The 24,852-nt window shown below is 40.7% G+C and overlaps 1 protein-coding gene across 2 annotated transcripts in view; it reads left to right on the top strand.

Annotated features, from left to right (window-relative positions):
* GSK3B (glycogen synthase kinase 3 beta) overlaps nt 1-24,852 on the top strand; it is a 141,861-nt gene that overhangs the window by 5,543 nt on the left and 111,466 nt on the right. For both annotated transcript variants that reach the window (XM_044449692.1, XM_044449693.1), the window contains exon 2: nt 20,745-20,938. In XM_044449692.1, coding sequence (XP_044305627.1) covers nt 20,745-20,938 — 194 coding nt within the window. The remainder of the gene's footprint in view (nt 1-20,744; nt 20,939-24,852) is intronic.

The following is a 24,852-nucleotide window of genomic DNA, read 5'->3' as shown; positions in this document are numbered from 1 at the left end:
CAGATGAATATCCTTAGGAAAGGATGCCTGGCATGTTGTGTTTCCTTCTTTCCTGGTGCAGAGCCTGTGCTATTGCCCTCTATGTGCCAGGCTACTGAGGGGAGGCAGTCCTGGCAGCATATGTGAATCATACATGTGGGGGAGGTGGGCAAATGTACAACCATGGAGGGGGGAAGTGTGTTGGTGTAAAAAGTGGCAACCAGCTGAAAACATGCCCAAGGGGATTGTGTAGGCCCATGGGGGAGAAACATGCAGGAACAGTGCATGCTGGGATTGATTCCTGGCTGCAGAGGCTGTTGGGATATACACCACCATTTGGTTGGAAGATGGAGGTGTGCAGTAACTACTCATGAGTAGCTGCCTTGCAAATGTGTGAATACAGGCCACAAGGTAAGATAAATAATTTGATGGTATTGCTTAGAAGTATGTGTGAACATAGCCATAGTGACTGTAACACTTTTTTTTTTCTCAAAGCTGGGGACCATCAGTAGTCAGCTTCTCCAAGGAACTGGAAAAGGAATGAGTTTTGGTGAATAGTAGGTGCACATAATCATATAAGTAACCTTAGGACTGGGCGAATTCTGATCAGAGAAAACCCACTGTAGCAGAGCCATGTCTTTGCTGCAAAGGAAGTGCCATTGTGGTAAAACACAGTAAAGAAATGTTTTACAAAGAGACAGTTTAAGAATGAAATAGATAAATAAATACTTTTCCCAGGAATGTGCGCAGAAAACTTCATATAGAACTTGCTAGTGCACACAACATTATAGTTGGATTGTGTGTGTGTGTGTGTACATGCATGTGTGTACAATAACCCTTTAGGCTTTTCAGATAATCCGTAGGGATGAATAGTATTCATTGTATAAATGCAAATACTCTATAACACTGTAATGGCATAGTGATCCAGTTGAATCTCTGAGTCTTAATGCATTCCGCATGAAGAGTACAGTCCTATGCATGCGTAGATATTAAAAAATTCTAGAACTCCTAGTATGTTCCAACTAGCATAGCTAGCTGGTGCCTGTCAGAAGTTGTACGACTTTGAAAAGTGTCTAAACTTACATAGGTTTGTGCCTAAAATACCTACATTTTCAAGAATATGGTTATAGTAATTCACCAGCATTTTAATATGTACTTATATACTCAAGATTTCATAGAATCATATAATAATAGAGTTGCAAGGGGCCAGAAGGCCATCAGGTCCAATCCTTTTACTGTGGGACAGTAAGTTACTCCATCCCATTCAGATGACTGTCCAGATGCTTTTTTAATGTCTCCAGTGAGGGAGAACCCACACCTTCCCCAGGTAGTAGGTTCCATTCTTCTACTGCTCTGATGGTGGGGAAATTTTTCCTGGTGTTTAGTCTAAATCAGATTTCTTTTAACTTAAGTCCATTATTCCGTGTCCTGCACTCTGGAATGAACAAGAATAGATCTTGTCCTTCCTCTTTGTGACAGCCTTTTGGGTACTTGTAGCATGCTATCATATCTAGGCTGAACATACCTAGTTCTTTCAATCTTTCCTTGTAGTGCTTTCCCTCCAGTCCCTGAATCATCTTTGTAGCCTTTTCCACCCTATATGGCTTCTTTCCTTCACATTACATACACATCACTATTATCACTTTGGACCAGGTCATAATATTCCTGTTTCTCAAAATAGAACACCTTGTAAGTGCTTGTTGTGTTTTAGCTTAGCCTTGTATGTCTCTTAATGCCTCATGGCTCAGGGTTCTTCCAGTCAGTAAGGTAGGGATGGGGAATGTGTGGCCAGATGCTGCTGGATTGCAGCTTGAATCACCCCTCACCTTTGCTAGGGCTGATGGGAATTGCAGTCTGGGGACAGATGTTACACTTTCCCCATTTCTGTAAAAACTTGAAAATTGTGGGTCAATTAATGTAGGATTTGCCATGCTGTGTGAACTGGACCAGTGTTGCCTTGGGATTTGAACATGGTTTCTCCTCCCTTTTGTTTTCCTTTTCCTATGGTTTGGTCTATGTCTATGCAAGCTAGGAAGTAGTATCCCATCTTTATTACTGTTACTTTCAGCCAAAATCTATGCATGCTTTCCTTAGAATTAAGTCCTTTCATATTCAGTGAGACTTTTTTCCCTTTGGTCTTTCCTTGTAACAAATCAGTTTTCTTACCAAACCTCAGCTGCCAAAAGCAGTTGCTTCTTTCATCAGTCAAAGTATATAATTCCCTTCCTCACATTATTTTACAGACTTCCAATTTAACTTGTTGTCTCACACAGTTCTTCTGTTCTGAAATTGTGGTCTTTCCCCATGCTTCTGTCTTTCTGCTTTAATTTTTCATTATATATTAATTGCCTGGGATGATTATGCTGGAAGCGCCCCTGCTCCCAGCTGGACTTTCCCCCCCTCTGCAAAGCTGCTTCTTGTTCAGTGCTAGAATATAGGAAAGCCACCGTGTGTCATGTGAACCCGTAGCCAGTCCTGTCACAACTCCTTCATCTTCCTTACGACTGAACTACCAGCTCATTCCCAGTGCTTCTGACTGTTAGCAATCCTTTGCGTGGTGACCAGTGCCATGCCAGATAAATAGAACTTACCCTGTTCTCTTAAGTGGCTTGTGCTTTGCTACCCTCTATTCCTGGAATCTTCTTCTGGAATATTTGTCATGCCACGTCTTGCCGTCCTTCAGATTCCTCCATTCTGCAAAGTGTTCTGCTTAATCCAGGGTTCCAAAAATCTGTCTTGTTTTTTAGTGGTCTACAAGGGCTGCCCTTGAAGATAATCCAAAAGCTTTAACTAGTGCAGGATGTGGTGGCTAGATAATTAGGCTAGATGGAATAATGTAACATCAATCCTGATGATATCCTGGTTGAGAAACTGGGGAGTTTTGGGATAGACCAATGCACGGTCCGATGGGTTAGGGCGTGGTTGACTGACCCTAAAGCAGAGGGTAACCAGTAGTGGGGAATCATCAGGATGGTGACCAGTGACAAGCAGGGTCCCCCAGGGCTCTGTCCTGGGGCCAATCCTGTTTAATCTTTTCATAAATGACGTGGAAGAAGGGGTGAACAGTCTGCTGATCAAATTCGCAGACGATACTAAAACGGGGCATTGGCCACAACTGAGGAGCAGGAACTCTAGATCCAAAAGGATCTGGACAGACTATGAAAGTGGGCAGGAGACAACAGGATGGCGTTCAATGTGGATAAGTGAAAGGTCTTGCACTTGGAGCATAAGAATGGGTGTCATAAGTATAGGTTAGGGAACAAGTGGCTGGAGAGCACTTGTGAAAGGGAACTTGGGGTGCTGGTTGACTGCAGGCTGAACATGAGTCAGCAGTGTGATGCGGTGGTCAAGAGGGCGAACGCCACCCTTGGTTGCATAGTCAGAAGTGTGGCTTCTAGATCGAGAGAGGTATTACTACCACTCTATATGACTGTGGTGCGCCTGCAACTGGAGTATTGTGTTCAGTTTTGGACCCCTTGTTACAGGAAGGATATAGCCAGGTTAGAGTCAGTGCAGCATAGGGCCACAAGGTTAGCGGCCGGTTTGCAGGGGAAGTCATATGAGGCAAGACTGAGGGAACTGGGCCTTTTCATCCTGGAGAAGAGGGGACTCAGTGGGGATCTGTTGGTGACATACAGGTATGTGAGGGGATGTCACATGGAGATGGGTAGAGACCTGTTTTCCCCTGCAGAGGAAGGCAGGACGTGTTCCAACGGAGTGAAGCTCAGGGAACCAGGGTTCAATTTATATGCCACAAGTACTTCCTTACAGTTAGGACCCCAGGGGTATGGAATGGGCTTCCATGGGAGGTGGTTAAGGCCCCATCAGTGAGGGTGTTCAAGGATAGGCTAGACATGTATGTGGTGGGCATGTCATGAGTGGAGCCGGCTGAAGCCGGGGGTCAGACTATATGGCCTGGGAGGCCCCTTCTGACTTGCTCTGTTTCTATGTTTCTATGTAGACCACTTATGTGCGTGCTTCTGTTGACTTCCTTGGCACAATTTGAGAAATAAGACACACAGAGCTTTCCTATAGGTGTTGGTCTCATTCCTTGTCTCTTGCTGTTCCATTGTGTTAGCACCTAGAACTGGGCAAAATGTTCTTGTGAATCAAAGCAGAGCCTCTGGAGGAGCAAGATCTAGGGCAGCTGAGCTATGAGTTGTAGGTTCTCTTTAGACAGTTTGGCAGATTCACAGGAGATAAATATTGGGAGGTAGGTTCAACTCTTATTGTCAAAAAAAGTTTACTGCATTGTTTCTCTGTACTACTATGGCTCACATGTTGTCTGAACCCAGGATTATGGTTTCGATGACCCTGATATGCAGCTACTACAGAGTCACTGCAGGAGCTGCTTCAGGCATCTAGCCTCCATGTGTGGACCAATGAAGAAGAGGCAGGCAACATCGACAGGGAACAATGAAGATTGGATTGAATTTCATGCACAGGGGCTGATGGGATACATACCAATAGTGGGAGGACTAAGTGGGAAGTATGGAAACCATGACAAAGTAGAAACCACCTGATTGTCTTTCAGGTAAATTATGATAGCACTGTGAACCACAGTCATCTTGCAGGGTTGCTTGTTGTGTTGTGTGAACATAATCAGTATCTTAAGAGTAGATGGTGGCTTGTTGGCAGCCTCCAATCTCTTCCACACGTGACATGCACCAGATATAGATCTGTTCACAAAGAACAACCAGCATTGGTATTTTTGCAACATGGCAGGAATGAACTCGGGGGATAACCTTCTGTACCTGAGGATGGGTCTTTTTCTGTAGCATTTTCAAACATTCCTTCTCCACAACAGAGCTGTGGTAGAAATCAGAGCAGACTGCTCAAACTGCATCCTTCTTATTCTATAGTGACTAAGACAAATCTGGTTCACCCTTTTCCTTTGCTTGTCACTCAGGGAATTTGCTTTCTATCACTCCTTAACCTACAAATATGAGACCAAGGCAGAATTCACCAGCTGAATCTGCATAATATGTGCATTACAATGTGAATAAGTCTGTAAATAATCCACTTGCTATTATTTTGATTAAGTGTATTTTTGAGGCAGAATGCAAAACAGCTGTGAGGAGATCTTAGGTCAATAAATGGACATTTTAATATACTTTTGCAAACCCTCATGTGTTAGCTTTAGTTTAGTGCCTGCTACATGTACTATATCTTTATGAGAGGGCACTGTTGTTTCCTTAAGAGTTTAGTAGCAATTTCTGCTATCTGCCAGTCTTTCCATCCTCTGGTTGTTTCCTTGTTTAATCAGAACCTTGTCCTCCAGTCCATCAGTTAGAACAGATATGTTGTTCTGGAGACCATCGAGCCATTAGCAATGATGGTCTGTTGCCTGCTTTCCTGGAGAATGGCCTTCCTCATGCTGATCACCTTGGTGTACAGATCCAATGAACTTTGTGCATGAACCTACTTTATATGGCCTTCTATCATGACAGTGTGATTCTCTGTTCCAGCATGTCTTTCTGGCCAGAAGTTGCATCTTAATTCCATTAGAATTGCTTTACCACCCTTCTTTCCTTCACTGTCTGTTGCATCTATTCATCACAACTTGGACCATGGGTCCTCAAACTACAGCCCATGGGCCAGATACAGCCCACTATGCTTGTTTATACTGACTGCCTCAGACCTTTTGGGCTTGCTCAGAGAAAACAATCTCTGAGCGAGTCCAAAAGCTCTTAGCCAGTGCAGGTGTACTCAGTGGGGAGATGGCTGTGATCGTGCCTGTCTTCCCTGCACGATTATGGTGGGGGTGTGTGGCTGCGATCGTGTTGGGGGGGAGATGGCTGTGATCGCACCCTCCTTCCCTGCACAAGTGTGACCATGTCCGTCTCCCCCCCCCCCAGCATGATCGTGGACATTGTAGCTATGTCCCTTGAACATGGACATGCTCTCCCCCACCTCATCTTGGGCTTCTGCTGCAGCCTGAGCAAGCAGAGCAAACATTTTAAATTATTTTTTAAAATTAATTATTTTTAAATTTATTTTAATTTTAATTAATTTTGAATGTGCAGTGTGCACAGGAATTTGTTCATATTTTTTTCAAACTATATTCCAGTCCCCCAACAGTCTGAGGGACAGTGAACTGGCACCCTATTTAAAAAGTTTGAGGACCCCTGACTTGGACAATTGGTGTGCAGTAGCTTTCTACAAATCCTGGTCTGGGTTTACTCTCAAGTCACCATCTGTGTTGCTCCTGTGCTATGGGAATAAGTCACAGAGATTGCTGGTGTCACTCCTGGATAATGCATACTATTAAGCTGGCCTATGAATCGGCAGGTAGTTTCATTCCACTTGCCATGTTTGGGCTCATTCCAGTCAATTGGTGGTTGTTCAGCAGCACTGTTTCTCTTAGCAAGTAGCTATCTTGTCAGAGACATTCACTTTCATCAGTCACTACAGGTCAGGCATGTGGGTTAGAGCTGTCTGCTCCTTTGGACATGCCCTATCAGCTGTTCTACAATAGGACACCAATCTTACCTTCAGAAAGTCAGCTTGTTTCTCCCCCATATGTGTGATTCACAGAGACCATGAAGAAGAAAGGAAGGTTGCTTACCTGTAATTGTGGACATCACTTCAGGCCTAGATATATGGTACTGAGATTTTCTTTGTTTCTGAGGCTCTCTTAAGTGGTCTCAAGGAGCTGAGACTATGGACAGGGACTTGCTATGAACATGTGAAATGGGGAAGTGGATAGGGGTTCCCAGCAAAAATTACTCAGCTATTATCCCATCTTGATCAAGCTTCTGTGCAACTGCAGAGCCCATATACAGGAATGCATAGCTAAGCACTCAAAGAAGTAGTTAAAGGTAAGTAGTCTGCCTTCATGATTAGCAATACATTTCTATTTTTAATTTTATTTTTAATACAAAAGTTTGTCACTAACTGGTTGCTCTGTAAGAGGGTAGGAACCCCTAACACATGTATCAAATCTGTCCTCCTGGGGATCCTAAACTGTTTTTCCATGGTCCCTACAGATGTCTGCATTCCTTTCCACTAATATCACCTACTTTCACCAACCATTGATCATTTGGTGGCTTCCTGGCTTTTTCATGGTCCCCTTCCACACCTCATTCTAAAAAATTGAAATGTTTTCCCTAAGGTTTAGTTAACAGCAGTAAGAGCTTTAAATAAAATACTTTGGAATATATTTCTGGCCACCTCTTTTGCATTTCTCCCAATCGACTACTGGAATGTGGCCCCAAGGGCTTCTTCAAAATGGAATGCAGTCCTTAGAGTAAAAGATACTCAGTACTTCTTCTCTATAAACAAGAGCAAATTGGATTTAATGCCTCTGAGCTCTAACAGCACTATTGGTAAGTTTAGGACTTGTGGTTTTAAATGTGTCCAGAATTTTTCACCTAGCTTGGCATAGCTGTTCATAGGAAGCTTTCTCAGTGAAGTAGCATTTCTCAATGTTTTTGATATAACTGAAGTATGATTTAGGCAGATGGTCTACAATTCCTTTGCACATTTATGAAAACATAAACATGAATAAAATGAATGTAACTTTGAGGTTCATTTATATATTAAGAGGTCTTCCTGACTTTTCTCTGCATTTTATTTCAAAACAGTTAATAGATTATTCAGTATTTTATGTGGTACTTATGCAGATTTTATTTACATCAGGTAGAATTCAGCACTGTTCACTTGGCTTACACCATTGCAGTAGTGCTAGAGTGCAGTGTCAACAGTGTATGCGAATATATGCTGATGTGATAAGTTTCTCCAGAAACTCTTAAGTTATAGTCTGATGTTAGCACTGTAAAGTCTTTCGTTACAGTGACAGTATGGGCATATCTAGAGGGGGGTTTTTCCCCAAAGGGTTACCACTATATTGGTTATCTGTGGCAAGAATCTTCCACATACTGGTGGAAAGGTCCAGAATTAATCTTGCTGCTGGGAGATACCTGTGACCTTAAAAACATTAACAGAGACCTGTGCTGGATCAGAGGAGATCATAGCTTTAATTACAGGAAGTAGACATAAAAAAAGTTCTTACATTGCAATCATCTCAGACTTCAGGGGAGGGACTAGTTAGATTATGCCAGAAATGTCATGGGCAACATCTAGTGTGAACCTGTGATACTACTACCCAGGGGTCATTGTGCTCTGTAGAGTAGAAGTGTACCTGTTGTGTCTAGTGCCTTGCAAGGAATTTTTAAAACTGGGGAATAGTGCCTGACACCATTTTGAAGGAGGGCAGTCTCTTCTTCCTTGTGTTAAGCCTGTGGTGAACTATACCAGTGGTTGGTTCTCAGAATTACATGTTTGGCAACTGTACTTTTGGGCCCAAGCCTCCATCTTCAGTAGTGTGTATTGGATTGTTTGTTGCATCAAAGGTGTGCTTGCTAGGTTGAAAATTACTGAATTCCAACATATTTATTATATTAAGCTAGCTGCAACATCATTTTTATTTGTACCTGTGTTTATATATTAGAAACCAGCACTAACCGAAGGGTCAGTTGTTCATACGGTGAATAAGAAGAAGTGAACAGATACCAGCCTCAGAAATGATCTTGAAAATACTTTTCATATATAACTTCTCAGCATGGTTTAGGTTATTTTTGGGAAAACTGTTACAATTCTGAAAGTAATGAATGGATTTGGACTCCCTGTGTTCCAGCATTTCCCTCACCTGTTGCCTTTGAGATGGTTTGTACTAAAATTTTCAGGATCCCTGATCACTGGCCACATTAGTTGTGGTTGATAGGAACAGAACTCCAAACATCTGGAGGGCACTAGATCACAGAAGGCTGCTATACACCAAAATGAGGGGAAGGAATATACTACCAGAAACCTAATAGTGGGGATCTATATTTGAAAGGTGAATAGGCTCAAGTGACAAAACCATTAAAATTATGGTAAAAATATATCTTTGGATCACCTTACTATTTTAACCAATTAAAGAGCTCAGTACATTTTTGGCAGTCAGCCAAGAGATGGAAAATACTGGCAAAGTTGAACTGATGACAGTATCAGATGTGTAAACACCAAGCAGTATGCACAGTATGATGGAGGACAAAAGTATACCAACATTCAGTTGCATGCATGTATATGAGGTCTATGTGGAAGGCTGAAAAAACTGTCACAGAGTTTAGTGGCTGCATTCCAGTGTGATGGTAAAACCAGTGAAGATTACCTTTGCAGTGTGATTGAAATTCTAGAACTGCTTTTGAATGAAAATAATTCAACAATATTATTTTTCCCTATACTATCTTATATTTTTCAAAAAATCCCATAATATCAGAAAAATTCAGCACTGCAAGGGATAGTACCTGAATGTTTCATCTGGAAGCGTATACTGCCCTGCTACCATGGCTAACTGCTTGCAATCATACCAACCATGCTAGGTGGGGCCTTACCTTTGGAATGACTAGGCAGTACAGCATGATCCATCGGATGAGAGTTGACTGCTGCATATGTTTAAAAATCAGTCAAGTGATAAACAAACTTGCAAGATGTACATTGGAATCATTGGCATCACATGGAACGACCAAACCAGTAATACGTTCTGTATGACATGGCCCTAAATGAAAGACATGTCATACTACTTCTCATTTGAAAAAGGAGCATTTTACAAGAAATTATAAAACTATGAAAGCACATTTTGACAAGGAATGCTAGGGGGGAAGTATGGGTACAAATGTAGTATTTTAATAATCATAGCAATGACATGATTGTTAGTGCCTGACACATTACAGTGTTTGTGCCCAAGGGAGGGTGGCAGAGAAGGACTGTTCCCATATTCCTGCCAGATGGGACTCTGCTGGATGTGGCTCTGACAACAAGGCTTGATGCAGATGATGTGTTCAGAATAATACCTACAGGACCCTTTGGTTTCGTTGAAAACAAAAGATACAGCATCAGATAATGGAACAAATTATTTGCTGATGAATGATTAGTGAGGGCTACAAATTGCGGTTCAATATGAAAGAGCAGTTAATCAGAACCTCTTTCCATTTTGTGATCCACTGGGGAAAAATAGATACCAGGAAAACTTTTGCTTGTTTGTACAAATCAAATGTTACTACAAGCAGAATGTAAAGGAAATTTCAGTGTGGAATAACAATGTGAAGGTAAACTTGAACAGAAACTGCATAATGCTGCAGGTGCTGGCTGAATGATGTAGATGACATGAAATATGTGCTACTGTCACTTTCAAATGATTGAAGGGCTGATATACTGTCTGTTAAATGCAGACCTTATTCATATTTGCATTACTGAAGTAGATGCTATACGTGAAGACCCACATTCACATCTGAAAACATACATGGGTATTAGCAATTATGTACTTACTCAAGTCCCATGGAAGCTTTTTCCCTTATACAAATCTTTGGTATGACTGCACTAGGAATACTGTTTGCCTTACCTGAAAAAAGGACATAATTGCTTTGGAAAAGTACAGAGAAAATGAGCAGGGGACTGGAGCAGCTCCCCTATGAGGAGTCACTACAGCAACTGGGCCTGTTCTGCTTAGAAAAAAGATAAGTGGACACATGATAGAGGTGTTTAAAATAATTCATGGTGTGGAAAAAGTGGACAGGGGGGCATTTTTCTCTCCCTCCCATAACTCTTGAATCTGGGATTATCCATGAAGCTGATTGGAGGGAGGTTCAGAACAGATAAAAGGAAGTACTTCACATAGCATATAATTAAATGATGGAATTCACTGCCATGGAAATGGTGATGGCTTCCATTCTGGATGGCTTTAAAACGGGATTGAACAGGTTCATGAGGGAGGAGGCTGTCAGTGGCTGCTAGCCTTGCTGGCTGTGTGCCGCCTCCTCTCCCAGAGGTTACATGCCTGCATATACCAGCTACTGAGGAGCTTGTGCAGGAGGAGGTCCTGCATCCATCCTGCTTGAGGGATCCTGTGTGCAGCTGGTTTGCTCCTGTGTGTACAAAGTGTTGGACTAGATGGACCTCTGGACTGATCCAGCATGGCTTTCACTATGTTCTAAGCTTTGAAAATATTACACATTTGATGAACATGCCAGTGTATTGCTTCATTCTGTTGTATGAGTTTTTACCAAGGTTGCCACAGGATTCAAGTGAACTGGTCTGACAAGGCCAGTAAGGAAACTTATAGATAGAAAACTCAATTGATGGCCTTGATGCACAGAAACTGCAGGTGTGAAATCACTCCATTGCCATAACAAAATAAAATTGATCTAGCCTGTTTTCTTGCTGAAGTTTTTATGGTATATTGCAACAAAACCATGAATTGGTGACTGTTAGTGGCATAAGTGAACACAGTTAAAGATGCTCAAAGATGCTCTAAATCCCTCAGTTTTTAGAGAAATCATGCTGATGGTTGTAGAGCAAGTTATAGCTATTTCCATAGATTCATATATCATGGTTTTCTGAGTACACTCTGTGATTACAAAAACAACTGAGACATGGGAAATCTGTATAACAAAAAGAAAATGAACATGCTTCCCATTACATGTGATTCTGATGAAGCTTTAAAATTTTGTAAAGAAGAACTCGCAACATTTCCTCGTGATAAGAGATTGTGACACACTAGCATCCTTCAGTGGCCGTGGAAACTAGTCCTGCCGGAGGATTTTTTAGTTTTGAAATAGGCCCATGTTTTCAGATGCCACATGTATTGGTATCCTAGATGTCAGAAGCATATCAGGGTAAAATATGCCCTACATTTCTTGTGATAATTCTATTTCCCTTTTTAAAATTATGACTATGGTATTCTGGAAAAAAATCAGCAGCACAAACTAAAAAAACAAAACAGACATGTGATTAACTTGAGTTGATGTGTGCAATGAATAGTTATGTTCCAGTAGATTCAGAACTGCCTATTTCCCAGTAAGCCTGTACAAGATTTCTGCAGACGATTTCCCCTTTTCATCAATCAGAGGGATTCCCTCAGCCTTCAAAATGACCTCACTTTTACCTCAGTTGACAGTGCCCTTCTGACTCTATCAGTAGAATTCTAACCACTGAACTTCTGGCTTTGGGTTGAAACCCAGCATTGTTGACATAACTTTGCCTACAGTTGCTGCCATATACTTTCATGGAACAGAAAATTGCTACTCAAAATTTAACCCTGTGATGAAAGGCACACCTTTGAATAAAATAAGTAGGTTCCCTCAGAATTTTAGAGAAATATAGATACGCACAGCTGCAACTTTATAGAAAGTACAAAAAGTACACATTGAGTGACAGTGTGCTGTACTGGTTGAGTGCACAGGTCTGAGGCTCAGGCGATCTGGGTTCTAGTTCCCCCTCAGCCATGGAGCCACCTGGGTGACTTGGGCTACTCACAGACACTCAGCCCAACCTACCTCACAGGGTTGTTGTAGGGAGAAGATTGAGAACAGGTGGATGATGTAAGCCACTTTGAATTCTTTTTTTAAAAGGCAGAATATAAATCTAATAATATATTTAAATCGTGTCAGTTTTGGGCACTTTTGAACTTCGTATGTATTAGGCTGTTTGGCCTCTTGCATGATTGTAGACAACAAGAGGGAGATAATGGATGCCAGATTTCAAGTTATTGGCTCTGCAGGTGTCATTTTTATAAGCAGTACATGTTTGGAGCTTTAATGGTAACACCTGTTTTTGCCAATTCATCTTAAGTAAAGATGCTGTTACACATAGTTGTATCTCTGCCTGAAAGAAGTTTGGTGGTCTGTCAATATGTGTTACCTCTTCTGTCTGCTGCCATGTGATGTATTATTTCTCTGCTAGTGATATATGGGTGTAAAACAAGATGGTACACAGCAAGATACACCTATTTCAAAAATATTTTTATTTATTACATTTTTATTATGTTCATATCTCGACTATTTTCCTCTTTCCTTGAGCCCAAGGCAGCTTACATAACCCCCGCTATTTTATCCTCTCAACAGTCCTGTGATGTGGGTTAGGCTGACACTTGGCAACAGGTCAAAGTTCACCTAGTTAGCTTCATGGCCAAGTGGGGAGTCTACTGGATCCCAATCCAACATTAACTGCTATACCACACTGGAACATTTCTGTTCAAATGTATTGCTGCCTGAAGCAGTGATGCCAGCAACTATTCCATTCCTGTTGCTTAACATCTTTCTTATATTCTTTATGCAAATGATAACCAGATGAAAGCTTTGTTACTTTTTTGTTGAACATGATGGTATACAACTTATTTTTGTCTGTTATTATCTACATATTATTAATAGCATATACTTTTTGCCTTGTATTTTCTTAAGGTAATGGTTGTCTCCCATTTAGAAACTTCCTAATAATCTGATTTAGACATTTCTTGACTCAGCTTATAGGAAATTAGTTCACTAAGGAATATATAGAATAATAGAATCATAATATAATAGAACTGGAAGGGGTCAAGAAGGCCATCAGGTTCAATCCCCTGCCAAGCACAGGATGACTGTGGGATAGTTAAAATGTTCTGACAATCCAGAGCACAATTTTTGTTTTTGTTGCTCAAACTCTTTAAGTACTTGCAAAAAAATAAACCTTTATATCTGGTAACACAACTCTGTACCTTTAGTTTGGTGAATAGCATGTCCAATTTGGTTCATTGCATGGAAACTTGTGGCAGAATTTCCAGACTATCTGGAAAGTAGTTTAATTCATGACATGATCTGTAATGATCTTCACATTAATTTTTGAGAGTGAAACCCACCCATTTCTTTTTTGTAGAATTGATTTCACATGGGAGCCTGCTTTTAACACTTGTAACTGATTTGTAAAGCACTTTCTGAATGTTGGCTGGGCTGCTGTTAAGTAAATACTTGCAAATGATCAGTGACAACACTTTCAAGGATATTATCTGAACAGAAGATCAGAGATTAGCAGCAGTCCTGTAGGTTTTCTAGAAACAGTCACAGAGCCATAGAATAGTGGAATAGAGGGCAGCAGAGGGCCATTAGGTTGAACCCCATACTCTGTGCAGGACTCATAGTTAAACCATCCCTCTCAGATGGCTGTTCAGTTTCATCTTGAATGCCTCTAGTGTGGGATAGCCTACAACCTCCCTAGACCATTGGTTTCATTGTCATACAGCTCTAAGAGTAAGGAAATTTTTCCTGATATCTAGCCAGAATTTAGTTTTCTGTAACTTGAGCCCATTTTTCTGTGTCCTGCACTCCAGGATGATTGAGAGAGATCCTGTTATACCTCTTTGTGACAAACTTTCAAATACTTGTAGAATGCTATTGTATCTCCCCCCAGTCTTCTCTTCTCGAGGCTGAACATGCCTAGTTATTTTAATCTCTTCTCATAGGGCATTGTTTCCAGTCTCTGGATCATCCTTGTTGCCCTCCTCTGAACCCTTTTTAGCTTGTCTTCATCTTTCTTAAAGTGTGGTGCCCAGAACTGGACACAGTGCTCCAGGTGAGGCCAGTGCTGAGTAAAGAGGAAGTACTACTTCACGTGATTAAAAGTGATATTTCTGTTAATACAATCTAAAATAGCATTTGCCCTTTTTGCAGACATATCACTTGGTTGACTTATATTCAGTTTGTCATCTACAACAACCCCAAGATCCTTCTCACTTGCAGTATTGTTGAGCCAAGTATTCTTCATCTTGAAACAATGCATTTGGTTTTTTTCCTAGGTGCAGAACTTGGCATTTGTCCCTATTGAATTTCTTTCTGTTTTTTCAGCTCAGCACTTCAACTCCACAAAATCCAAGTTAATCTATTGTTATGTATTATATATGGGATTTATTTGGAAGACTGTTAAAAAATGCCCAACTTAGTATGGAGCAACACTGTTAACTGATAAATATTAGTATAAATTTATCTTGCCAATATTGAGATATATACCTGTTTTCCTTCTGGACACAGTTTGATAGGCAAATGTTTGAAGTCTTAATTGGTATGGGACCAATAAACCTAAAAAAATGCCCCCTCTAAACTTTGCAGGTCATTAAGTTCTACCTCAGAGCCTCTTATCTAGGGATCATCAGAGATCAGACAGTTGGAAACTGTTGCATTATCAGGAAGTAAAACTTTCTCTACGGGAATTGGTTCTTTATGTTTTCTGTGACACACATATAAGTTATATACCTGATGAAAAATGTGCTAGATTTGAGCAGAACTTGGGTAAGAATGGTGCCTAACCTCCCTGAGCATGCTCTAGGCATTGGCTTCTACTTCACACTTAGTTCCTTTTTGCCTACTCCAGGATTAGCACTGTTTAGGATGTTCTCCATATATTATATAATGTTCTCCTCAAGGATAATTGACTCTCTAATACTACTGAGAGAGCTTTTCTAGTTTTTTTTTATTTTTTTCTATTTGCTATAGACAAACTTCTATCTGTATCTAATCTCTCCTCACCAAACAGAAGCATGTGGCCACAAGTATTTCTTCAAGAAGTATATCTGTTCTGGCTGTAAAATATAACTGACCAATTGCCACACTTTTTGTAACCTGTACCTAGAAGAAAGATATAGGCTGAATGTCTTTCCCCACTGTTCACTAACAGGCCTGAAGACCCAGGATGGCTCATCTTCATGCCTTAATGTAGGAACATGCCCCTTTATATCATCTCATCTGCCATTTGCACCAAACCCATTCTAACTCGCTTCATTCTGGTGTGGCTCAGCTCCATCAACTGTAGACGGGACTACAAAACAATCATCCCTAGTGTCAGATGACCAGCTCTCACCATTGATTTGGGTTTGGCATTGTTCCTGGGCAAACCCTTGCAATAGTCCAGACTAGCCTCAGAACTTTAGTACCAATGGCTGAGACTGGGAAGGCCAAGCCAGCCAAATCCTAAAACAATTTCCCCTCTAATGTCTGGGCACTGGAACCAAGGAATGTCCCCCTGATCTGTACTTGACCTCAGTTGCAGTATCTGATCTAGAAAATGCCAGATGACTACCCTCTCTCATGTCCTTCCTTTACTTCGCTGCAGAAACTGGCTTAAAACAGTACATGTTACCAATGCTTCTTTTCATATTACCATTCACCTGACTTCTTATCATTTCTTCCACTTTACCCTGCTCAGCAGATTTGCCTTTCTTTTTTAAACAAGCATACAGAAATGTGTATATTCATAGCACTTAATATCTATAAAATGAAATATGTATATGAAAATACAACTGATTAGCAATTACACATAAGGGTCAACAAAAGTGATCCAAATAGTTACATAATTACCCATTTGAAGGTGCCATTGGCCTTCAAAAGTTAAACACTTCATTGTACTGTGTACAAGGTGCTCATTTATCCTTCCAGTATTTAGCTTTTCAAAGGGTGTGGAAAATCCATTTATTGCATTTGGGGGGTTTGTTCCATTTCCTCCTTACTCATGTCAACTCAGTTTGTTAGTAAATTGAGCCAGGACTTGGATCCCGCCTCCCTTTTTTAATGATTGGGAAGGGAAACCCAAAATCAATATTTATTTATTTAAAACTTTTTTAGACCGTTCCTTACCGTAGTCTTGAGATGGTTTAGCAATAGGACAAAATAGAATAAAACACAACAAATAGAATTTTCTCATAATCATTTTAAATATTTTATTAGTAATTTTGCATGAGCATGTATAATAACAAGTCCACCTAGTTGCTATTTAGCTTCACAGATGCCTAGTCTCTTCCTTCTCAGTTGTATCCGCTCTACATCTACTTCATTCAGTCCAGCATAGCCATAATTCCTATTTGTCAAAGAACATGTCAGTTTCATCCTCCAGTTGGCCATTTCCCAGGCAAAATGTGGGTGCGAGGAGGAATTCACAGTGAAAAAAATCTCCAGCAGGGCCATAGCTATCTTTTCAGCCATTGCCATATGTGTAGCAATGGAGAAACTGGATAAGTCAGACACATGAGCCATGTCTTCGGCTTTTCTGTAGAAGACATTACCCCTTTGTTATCAGTTCCAAGGCGGATGCCCTCTTTAGTGTAGTGAATCAAAATAATATTTTTGCTGAGGATGCAACACGCTTCTGTAGGTATGTCAGCTCATTGGTCCCTAGTAGGTAGGAGTTCATGGAGATTATAAATAAGAAAAAGTACTTGCTTGCAAGTGTTCTTCAAATGTAGTCACACAATCTGTCTTTCCTTTCCATATGAGTCCTATAACATCTAAATGTGGTGATAAGAAGGGATTACTCACAAGGCACTTGCAGGACATCTCATTTTAGAGAGCAAGGAACTGAGTGCCAGTTTTCCTTGACTAAAATTTGAAAATATTCAAAATCTAACTCTCTATAGACACGGACCCTTTTTGTAGGACCTCACAGATGACCATTTGACAAATTTAAGTTGTAGCTGTGCAGGGATTTTTTCCTTATGTGAGCTGTTCTGGTTACAATTTTAATGTGAAAATGGCATACTGAAAATAAAATAAGACATTTCAAACCCTGTGCTTTTGCTGATTAAAAAAAGATGTTTAATTACAAGATGCAGAAACCCTTGGTATGGGGTAACCCTTCCCCATCTCTAATTAGTTTTACTTCTTGTACACTGGTTGTATCCTAGAGCAAGTTACACTGACAGCTGAGTAACTGCATTGCCACATCAGCCATTCATGATTTTGGGACTGGCATGGCTTCCAGCTGGCAGACCTATTTCTGCTTCAGGAATGATAGGCAAAGTATTACAACGATGGCAGCTGTACTAAACATTGCCAGTCTCGCTGCAGTTTTGCATGGTGATCTAGTTTTCTAACTATTTCTAAGTTACAGACTGCAGGAAAAAGTTTAGATTGCTATGTAATATTGGAGTGAGAATGTGGTCAAGGAACCCTTAAACTGTATGGTACTTTTTATATTCGTTATTTGTTGGAGTTATAGACAGGTGCACCAGTGAACAATGCAATACTATACATGCCTTTGCAGAAGTATGCCCCATTGAGTTCAGTAGAACTTACTCTTAGATAAATGAGAATAGGATTGCAACCCAAATGGCCTATGCTTATGAAACCAGCTGTGTTTATACTGTATTAACACAAACTTGCTTGATAAACTCCATGTCTTTGCGAATGGTACAAATATTCTGGTACTTAATTATTTGGTTCCATGTAACAGGAAGACACCAAAGGCAATAGTCCCCATTGTTCTTGTTGTTATGGCTCTTGCCACCCTTTCAAAAGTGTAAGTTGTGGCAGAGGGCACTCAGTGGTTTGTCATTATGTGCAAACCTGGCATTACTGGATGATTAACAAGCCCACCCACAAGCTTAAAACAAACCATGGAGGCTGGGTGGCTTGTTTATTAAATTTGCATATAACAAGTACCATGGTGGGATGCGTCCCGTGACTAGAATTCAACAATTGAAGGATATAACTTGTTCAAAAAGAACAGAAGGGAGACAAGAGTCACATTACATGTTAGAGATACATATCTGTGCACAGAAATATAGGAGGAGGATCTTAGTAGCTCCATTGAGAGCATCTGGATTAATATAAATGGAGCAAGGATTAACAGGAACACAGTGGTTGGACTCTATTACCCACAACCTAGTCAAGGCAGCGTTTCAAGGAGGCGTTATGTCATTGTTATGGGGGACTTCAATTTCCCTGATATCTTTTGGGAGACACTTTCTGCCAAACCTAGCTTCTTCAAAATAGTCTTAACATGTGTTGCTGATAACTTCCTCCAGTGTAAAGTGGAGGAAGGTACAAGAGGAATGGCAATCCTTGACTTGATTCTAGCCAACAGGGAAGACCTAGTAGATGAAGTGGCAGTTAAGGGAACTCTGGGGGAAAGTGATCGTGTCATACTTGAATTCTTGATTCTAAAGGAAACAAAAGCCATATGTTTCCTGGATGTTAGGAAAGCCCATTTTAATAAACTCAGAATGATAAAGTCCCATGGCAAGTGCCTCTAATGAGAAAGGAGCCCAAGATGGATGGGAATTTAAAAAAAAAAATTTTTATGGAAATTCTAATTCTAACCCTAATTTCTACTGAACCATCATCAGTCCCAACACCAGCCAGTGGTTCTGTCTATTCAATCTCCAGCACTCATTTGGATGCCATCTGTGTCTTGGCAGCCTGCACTGCCACAATGACCTTATGTTCATCCAGCTGTTCCTCCTTATCTGATCCAGCTGACTAAGTCCCTGAGTCTGATTCGCTGTTGATTTACAATGACCCAGGCTTGATTTCATCAGAAGTTACCATTTCAGTGCAGGGTTCAAGATCCCTCTTTGAAGACCTGGAAATTTTCTCTAAACAGGTCTTCCACATGGGGATGTCTCTTGGACTGCAAACACAACAGGTGACTGAACTTCCAGTGGATCTGGGCTGTGATGTCATCTGGATGGAGGACTCTGTGCCAGTGGCTATTCTATTCCTACCTACTCTCCAAGCCTTGAGGGAGTCCTGGAAATCCCTGGCACATCCACATCCCATCATTTGGAAATCCTGTATTGGGTTTAGGAGGGGAATATCCCATTTCTGCTGCACCACCCACACCCAGACTTGGTTATCGTGGATTTGGTGCAGGGATGGTTGCAACAAGAAAGCACCACATCAGCAGACTGCTGCCTAGATATGATGGCAAGGAGGATGAATGTGGCAATAGGACTGGCTTAGCGTATCTCAAACTATGACGTGACCATGGGGAGATACCAGGTCTGTCTTAGGGAGAAAATGGGTGCCCTAACTGAGTTTCTCCCAAAACAACCTCAAGCTCTCACTAGGGTATTCCAAACAGAGGGACTTTGATTGTCCAGGCAACAGACCAACACCACTTGTTGACTGTGACTCCAAGCCCCTGTTCAGCTTGGTGCTGATTCCAGAGACATTCCTGGCACTGAGTGGCAGGCCTGTTACAGGATGTATGGTCCCACATTGAAGACATGTCCTTTGATGGGGAAGGGCTTTTCAGTGTGAGGAATGATGAGAAACTTGCTGCCATCTAGAAAGCATGGGTGATGGCTAGAAGAAAGAACTTCACAACCTCACAACTGCCCAGAGCTTGTAAGTGGCCATGGGGTTCTATGGATGCCTACCAACCACAGAGCCAATACCATCAGCCAACAACAGCATCAGTTTGTCCATCAACGATACAAGATGCCGCTCCTTGGTTCCAACGGTCCACCAAAAAACAGTGAAAAATGCCATGTGGACTTATAATGTGGGCCAGTCCACCTCCTTCTGCACAAATTTGCTTTGAAGGCCACCTTAAAAACTATCTTCCCAAATGGGAAGCCAACACACTATGCAAGACCTTCTGCTCTTAAGCTGGAGTAGGCAATATTCCTGAAGATATTGGGTCCGTTTGTCACAAAACATAGCATTCTCAGCTAGAAAGTGCAGATTCAAAGTGTGAACTTGATGGAGAAGGGAGGGGTTGGTTCTTTTGGATGTAAATGTCTAGAATTTTATATTGAGTTGAAAGTTCTTAGTCCCTTTCTCTATCCCACTTACCTGAGGCTCTTGGTACATTGGAAAGGGGAGATCTGTATCCCACCCCCTCCTTGTGAGCACTTCCTTTTGACAGCTGTCAAAAGAAAGGGTTTGTTTTATTTAATCTATCAAATCTGAACCTTTTTTTTCTTGGAACGGGGGGCATACAGCTTTTAAAACTGCTGATTACTCACAATGAGTTGTCATGTCATGCAAAAATCAGTCAATGATATGTACAGGTCAAATTATTTCACTGTTTTACAAAAAAATAAGTGACTGAAATTGTTACCTTACTTTTAATGATGAACTGATACTAAAAAGCTGTTTCCCATAATACACTTTATGACTACCATATTCAGTTATGCACTGCATAATCTCCCCTAAGATAGGACCCATATTAACCATCCCACTTTGCTTTTGATGTTCTAGGAGACAAAGATGGCAGCAAAGTGACCACAGTGGTAGCAACTCCTGGACAAGGTCCAGACAGGCCTCAAGAAGTTAGTTATACAGATACTAAAGTGATTGGAAATGGATCTTTTGGTGTTGTATATCAAGCCAAACTATGTGATTCAGGAGAGCTGGTTGCCATCAAGAAGGTTCTACAAGACAAGCGGTTTAAGGTGAGACAAACAAGTACATTCTTGATATTTTGACTTCTCCAATGTCATTACTGGTTGGATGATTTTTTTTCTCTAAAAAGTATGTTGTATCCACTGATATTCAAGTGTACAATTGCAGTTTTGTGTAAAATGGATAGGAAGAAAGTACTTCAGTGGTTTCTAATTTTATAGTAGCAGCTTAATAAATCATCAAAACATTTTGATTTAAAGCTAAATAGAGCTGTTTTAGAATACAGGAGGGTTTTGTAGAGGGTTGGTTTCTTTCTTTCTTTCTTAGCTTAGAATTTCATATGCTACTTTATTAAATTTTGTTTCTTTTTTAGGAAAATTAATGTTCTGCTCATGCTTTGTACAAAGCTGTATTAGGATGGCCATTAGAAGTCAATCGCACTCCCTGAACAATACCATTGTATTTTAATTCTAAACACATATTTTTCATGGTACATCTGCAAAGATCGTATATAGGACCATTTAGATTTAGGCTATGTGCTCAGAAGTGACACTTTCCCAGAAGTGAACACTGGCAGCTCTATATGGTAAGCTGGTTGGTAGGTGGAGTCCAGTACCCTAAATAGATTGCCCTGTGAGTAAGTATCATTGTATTGGACTTTCTTCTGAATATGTATTCAGTGGATTTTACTGTTAACCCAACAGCTAAGCTTCAGTAGTCAAATTAGATGCAGATCCTTGAGCTGACCCAAAGAACTGTTTGCTATTGGTGATGTAGAACCCTCCAAATGTACTGGCATCAAATATAACATTTGTCCCAACCTGAGTCTTTTATAGTATTGGGGATATTTTGAGGTGTTTTGTCCCTTTAAACACCCACCCTGTAAAACGTAAGGGTTCAGAAAAAGTAAAGGCAGAGTTTCAGAAACTTAAATAACTTTAGTAAGCTGTCTTCATGTAGCTGTTCTGGATACTACAATGCCTTATTTTTTTTTTTAATAAAAAGGATTCCCAATATTATCTGAGATTTGAATTGAACTGATGCATGTGTTCCATAGTAGTGGATTTGTAAGTAGACTCAAAACTCCATATAAATTAAAAAGTATTTTAAAAATACATTTATTACTAGCATTAGGAAACTATAAAACAGAAGAGAATATGTTAGTAAGATACATAATAGATTGAACATTGACTTCACCAAGATAGGATTGCAAGATAGGAAAGAAAATATATGCTTGTTTCTTAGCTTCAAATTATTGTTCCATTAGTTATTATAAGTTCTGTTGTAGAATTTTGAAAGGTAATTGGAACATGCAGAATCTTAACATAAAAGGAATATTTCTGAACTTGGCAAGAAGTATAAAAACTGAAAAATATAGTAAACATTTTGGTATGCCATGACTCAAGGTAAATAAGTTGACAGACTCCCAAAATATTTCCATGGTTCCTGAAGCCCTTTGTTCTCAAGTCATTGCAAGTCATTCCAAACATTGTGAGGAAAATATTAACAGGGTCTCTGATAACCATGTGTTAGGGTTAGGATTAGGGTAGACTGAATTACAGTAGCACAGGATATCAGGAACCATGGATGAAATCCAAATAGTTATTTTTGATTCTAGAAAATTAGACCATGTGTACTTTGCTTATGGTGCTTAGAGGTTGAACCTTCATGTTCATTTATTCTGCGCTAAGCTCTCTGGAACACAGAACACAGGAAGCTGCTGAATACTGAGTCAGACCACCTGGCCATCTAGCCCACTATCGTGCACCAGTATTGCCTGGTTTCAGTCAGCCTGGTTTCTGGAAATACAAAGCATGTCCTTTACAACTGATCTATGGTCCCTACTGATAGAGGATTTCCTTGATATGTGACATCAGTTCCCTCCTGCTTCCTCTGTGGATACAAACATAGAAAGTTGGATATTATTGCCTGCAAAGTGTGTTCATTGGTTTTAAGATTGCCAACAGTTATCAGACGCTGCCAACTTTTCCCTTGTGCAGTGAATGTCAGCTGATAGCCAGGAGAAGAAACCAAGCCAGATTGAAAGCTGAAGTGATGAAGCAGAGCAGATTACAAAATAATACACTTCATTTTGCAAGGTTCTGTATCACTAGAACAGTTTCCTTGGCTGTCACATCATTCCTAATACAATTAGGGATTGTACGTTAAACTCCAGTAGTAGCTTTCTTCAAAAGAGAGACCAGCTACGTACAAACGGATAATCTCACTCATCCTCATTCAAGGACTGGTCAGGCAAAAATTTTAGTCATTCACAGAACTATCTCAGTGATAGTGATATTCAGCAACAGACTATCATATTTCAGAGAATAATGGCACCACCTCACCATAGACCAGCCTTTGCCACTACAGACTTTGCCACTATGACATGAAGGTGAGTACGGTGGATCTGGTGTATTCCTCTGTCACAGGTGTCTCCAACCTTTTTAGGCATTTTGACCAATTTAAATTTTCAAAAATTGCTGTTGGCACCACCTCAAAATGGTGGTCATGTAGTGTATGACCAATTATAAAATGTAACAACCACGCTAGAACATGTTGTTTTGAAAGCAGAGAAACAGATACTGGTTTTGGAGATCAGCTGCTTTAGCACTGGTAATAGCCTTGTGTATTTCCAGTTGTGATTTATATTCTTGGAAAGCACAACTACTTGATAAAGGCTGTAACCTGAATAGGGACCATAAGAAATGAATGGTCCCCAAGGCCTTAGGAATTTACTAGCATTTCAACATCTGGAAGTGTCAAGATATGAAAACATGTATTTTTTCTAGTGAGTTTCAGCATTTTTACAGCAGCTTTTCCCAATGTGGTTCTGTCTCCATGTTTTGGACTGCAACAGGTATCCATGCTGACTGTGGCTGATGAGAGTTATAGTTCAAAAATCTGGGGCATTTTTTGGTTCCAGAGAAGCCTGAACAGAACTCCACTTGCGCTATGTAGCTTTCCATCTTCCTCCTCTCACTGCAGCCGCTTGCACCTTCCAAAAGTTGTAGAGGGTAGAAGGACTTCCTAGAATGGTATACAGCAAGCTGCAACAGGTGGTAGGGGGGAAATACTGAACATGTGCAAGAGACCTCCTGGGTCCATGCTGCAGCAGAATTCTCCTAGTTTGAAATAGGCAGTATGGCAGCTGTGGGCACCAGTCCTCCCTCAGACCCAATACTTTATACCCACTGTGGTGCCTTACCCGTTTCACTTGTTTAGTTTTTAAAAACAAAGTTCTTTATGAACAACTGAGAATGCTTCAAAACAGATTGAGAGTCTCTTGTTTTCTTTGCAATGCCTCTGGGTGATGTGGGGCACCAAGATGCTCTTAAGAAAATTAATTAATTTCTATACCACCTATTAGTCAAAATGACTCCCTGCAATATTTGCATAATCAAAATACACAGAGGGGAAAACCTCCCTCAGTGGTTTCATGTAGATGTTGAATAGCACTGGGGATAAAATAGAGCCCTGCAATACCCCCATGATGTAACTGCCTTAGCGCAGAGCAGTAATCTCCCAGCACCTTCTTGAATAGGTCGGTCAAATAGGAGTGGAACCATTGTGAAGCAGTGTCTCCAACTCCCAACCCAGCCAGCCTATCCAGAAGGATACCACAGTCGATGGTATTGAAAGCTGCTGAGAGGTCTAGAACCAACAGGGATGCACATCCCTGTCTTTCTCCCAGCAAAGGTCGTCACACAGGCAGTCTCCATTCTTAAACCAGGTCTGAATTCTGATTGAAATTGATCAATATGATTAGTTTCATCCAAGAGAGCCTGGAGCTGTTCAGCCACCACCTGCTTAGACACCTTGCCCAAGAGAGGAATATTGGCCACTGGCCAATAGTTGTTAACATCTCTGGTCCAGATTAGATTTTTTCAGGAGTAGTTTGGTTACAGCTTCTTTTAAAGAGGCTAGACCAGTCCTTGTTTCACAGAGGTGTTTATGGCCTCCTGGA

This window comes from Varanus komodoensis, unplaced genomic scaffold (genome assembly GCF_004798865.1).
Source record: "Varanus komodoensis strain SLA01 unplaced genomic scaffold, ASM479886v1 scaffold60, whole genome shotgun sequence".
Lineage (NCBI taxonomy): Eukaryota > Metazoa > Chordata > Lepidosauria > Squamata > Varanidae > Varanus > Varanus komodoensis.
Note: the sequence above shows the minus strand (reverse complement) of the source record. Positions and strands in the feature narration are given on the sequence as shown.